The 3,478-nt window shown below is 51.6% G+C and overlaps 1 protein-coding gene across 1 annotated transcript in view; it reads right to left on the bottom strand.

Moving 5' to 3' along the window:
* The window catches only part of PLXNA4 (plexin A4), a 378,640-nt gene that overhangs the window by 96,595 nt on the left and 278,567 nt on the right, over positions 1-3,478 (bottom strand). The window contains exons 8-9 of the mRNA XM_019646084.1: positions 3,233-3,332; positions 632-746 (exon numbers count right to left, since the gene is read on the bottom strand). Coding sequence (XP_019501629.1) covers positions 632-746; positions 3,233-3,332 — 215 coding nt within the window. The remainder of the gene's footprint in view (positions 1-631; positions 747-3,232; positions 3,333-3,478) is intronic.

Raw genomic sequence — 3,478 nt, 5'->3', positions numbered from 1 at the left:
GGAGCCCAGCTCCACCTCAGCGATTCCCAAACTGGAGCCTGCAGGAGAGCCAGAGTGCTGGCCCCCAGACTGGAGGTTCTCATCCGGTTGGCTGGGGTGCACCTAGCGACTGTGCATTTCTAACCAGTTCACAGGCCATGCTGATGTTGCTGGCCTGGGGATCACGCCAGAGAACCACTGCTCTGGCTGAGAAGTTGACTCTTCTTTCATTCTTCTTCCTCTCCCCCTTCTACTTAATTTGTTCTCTTTGATCTCAGTTCTGCTCTGTAAACAGTGCTCTGAGGGACAACTGAAGTCTGTACACAGTCCTGCTGTGTACTTATAATAATTTCTAGGACACACACTCACACCCAACTCTCTGGAATTGTTCTAGAACTCACCTGGCTGGAGTGACCTGGAATGGAACACCTTTGTCTAGAACTGAGCCTCCGGGATGACCCAGAGCCCACTGCCCCCAGTGCAGAATTTTGCCTGTTGACTGTTTCATGAAGTGGTTCCTTAAGACTCGGGGTTGGGGAGGTGGCGGGTGGTCTGTGGGACTTGCCTTTGTTTTCTCTTTGTGAGGGACATCTGCCTGCATGTCCCATGCTCATAGCAAGTGAAACTCACCAGACTGGCTGCTGGGACCTACCTCAGGGAGCTTCACTCGGCCTTCCTGGAAGGAGCAAGTCTTGGGGTCATGGGTGCAGACATGGCGGTATTTACACCAGTGGCAGCGGAACGGGCTCTCCACGCAAGACAGGCATCTGGGCAGAGAGAAGGAAGAGGCACAAATCAGAGAACCTGAGTGGACCCAAAGCAGAGGGCCTAAGACTCTTGGGTCTAGCAAAACATTTCTTAGTAGTAAGAGAGACTACCCTCGAACACTCAGGAAGAGCAAATCGTATGCAAATCCATCCCCTGTTTCTCCACGTCCTCAGCAATCCAAGAACCTCTGGCCTCCTCCCCTTCACTCAGCTGATTGACAACCCTGGTCACCAAAGGCCTCATCAACCCCCCTCCTTCTCCACAGGTTGGTGCCCTTTTCTGCTGAATCAAGGAACAATGAGGCCTAGAGTAGAGGGGCTGGTCCAGAGAGCCTGTGAGAGTTCGGCCAAACAAAGAAATTGGGTTTTAATTCAAATTGACTCCAGGGTCTTGGCTGACAAGGATGCACATGGACCCTCCCTGGCCAAGGAAGATCCCGAGGCTGCTCTCTCAATGGGATGGGCTCTTGCACAGTTGGCATCCCCACCTCTTTCACCCCCAGGAAACAAAGGCAGCTTCATAAGAGTTCCTGCCTGCTTAAATACCAAACATGGTTCCCTCTTCCCAAGGGTAAACCCCAAATGCCTTGCCATACAGGCTAAGCCCTTCCTGGTGTCCAGGTCCATGTCCCCACATGTGTTTGGGGCTTCAGCCATGAACAGGCCATGTTATCCTCATGCCATCCTTCTACCTAGAGTACCAATGCTCCTTCCTGCACTTGGCCATCTCCTCTTCCTTCTCTGACCAATGCAGAGTTGGTCACATCGGGCCTTGATCCCAAGAATCCCTTTGCTTATGTCTCTGGGATAGTACTGATCTTGTATTATATTTCCCTTATTTACTGTCTAGTTCATCCTCTCGTCCATTAGGCCATGACTTCTGGAGGGCTGCGATTGAGTTTTTGCGTCTTATTAATTTTTGATTATCTGTCTAATGAGTAATACATGGCCTTGCTCATAAAATGCTGACGATCACTTTATGAGCTGAATGGAAAGTTCACATGTGATTTCACCTACTACTCTGCTTTCCTACAGGAGCAAAAGGGAAGTGAGGCATTGGGCCATGAGGCAGTACAGCCGTGGGAAGTTCAGCGGCAAGAAGCAGAAAGAGAATTGCAGTGTTTAAGCCCTTGTTTTTGGCTGGGAGGCCTGGCTGTCTCTTACGTGGGGCCCCAAAGAGAGCCAAGCACTGAACTCACAGCTGCCCGTAAGCAGAGAGCTAAACCCTAAAATTCCACCAGGCTCGAGTCCAAAAAGGCCTTGGGTTATGTTAACTAGCTTGCCCTGTATGGAGAGGAAAACAGAACAGCATATTGAAGCAAGCAGGGCTTTTGAGATCTGGTCCTATGGTTTTCAAATGGTGTTCTCTGGAACCCCAGGGCTCCATAGAGCTTCTCTGGAGGCTGTGTAAGGAGATAGATGAGTGGGGTTCCTAGACAGAGAGGTTCTAGTCCCCTTCAACCTTCAACCAGAGAAGCTCCTACTCTCTTCTATTTTGCACATTGTGCTTTCATGCCTAATTTTTGTTGGAGAAAAGGTTTTATGGTGAAGAAAATGGCTTGCACCTTCTCAATCTGGTCCAACCCCATCATTTTAGAGAGGAAATAATAATATAATAACAGCAAAAATGTGAGCAGTGCCCAAACAGTGGGCCAGACGTGGCTCTAACTGCTTTCCTAGTCACAGCTTTTCTAGCCCTGGCAGCTGTCCTGCGGGCCGAGCAGGGCTGATGGGCAGGGGCAGCCGCCAGCTGTGTCTCAGTCAGTGACCACTCACTCTACTGGGACAGTGCCCTTACCATGTCAGCTGTTAAATATTTCGGTGCCATCCCTGGAAGAAGGACTACCATCTCCCCATTTTCAGAGGACTGTGGGTCACAGAATAGTTAAGTTTGCAGCTGGTGACAGAGTGTGGGCCTCTGCCTTCTGTGACTGCCCTTGGGGAAGGGGACAGAGCTGGAACTAGAGCTGAAGCTGGACCCCCAGGCCAGAGCCCACCCAGTCAGCATCTTTCTGCCCTCCGCTGATCTTCCTCAGCCTGAGTCCTGACCCAGCCTGCAGGGAACAGTGCAGACCTGAGCATTCAGTGACTTGTTGGACCCCCTGTCCCTGCCTGGACACACATGGGTTTCTTTCCCTATTCAGACACCTCCTCACCAAGGGTGCTGGCTGTTCTGTTCTTCAGGTGAGATGCAATCCCCCCAACAGATGGTGGAAAGTGAATCTGGTTAGACAGATTTATGCCAGAGAAGATGTATGGGCTAGGGATTTGGACCTCCCAACTCCATAGGATCTCTCTGTTCCTTCTCTCCTCTTCCCATTAACCCCATGGGCACCAGAGGAGGGGGCTATCTATTTCTGGGGGTGAAGCAGGCCTACTGGAAGGGCCTCTAGATGGTAATGCCTTGTGAACAGTAGCAGGGTCTTCTATCTCTGGATGAACCTTGACTCCAGGCACAGGGAGCTGCATGAGGCTGGGGCACTTACGAATTGTGGACGCTGCAGTTGTAGAAGACGAATCTGGTGCTGGCAAAGGTCATGCCCGTCTCCTTTGACTTGAGCTGCAGCTGGACGACATGGTGGTCTCCTGCAGGGCAGAGCCAGCCAAGAGGCCAGGAGTAAGGTCAAGGCCCCGTGTTGGGGTCCAGCTGAGAGTCATGCACCCTGGGAAAGGGATGCCCACTGTACTTTCAGAGGGGATGCTCTCAGCTGTAACAGGTCTCAGAGCAGCTG

The sequence above is a fragment of the Hipposideros armiger genome, unplaced genomic scaffold, assembly GCF_001890085.2.
Source record: "Hipposideros armiger isolate ML-2016 unplaced genomic scaffold, ASM189008v1 scaffold_97, whole genome shotgun sequence".
NCBI lineage: Eukaryota > Metazoa > Chordata > Mammalia > Chiroptera > Hipposideridae > Hipposideros > Hipposideros armiger.
The sequence above is the reverse complement of the archived record's forward strand: the minus strand, read 5'-3'. Positions and strand labels throughout refer to the sequence as shown.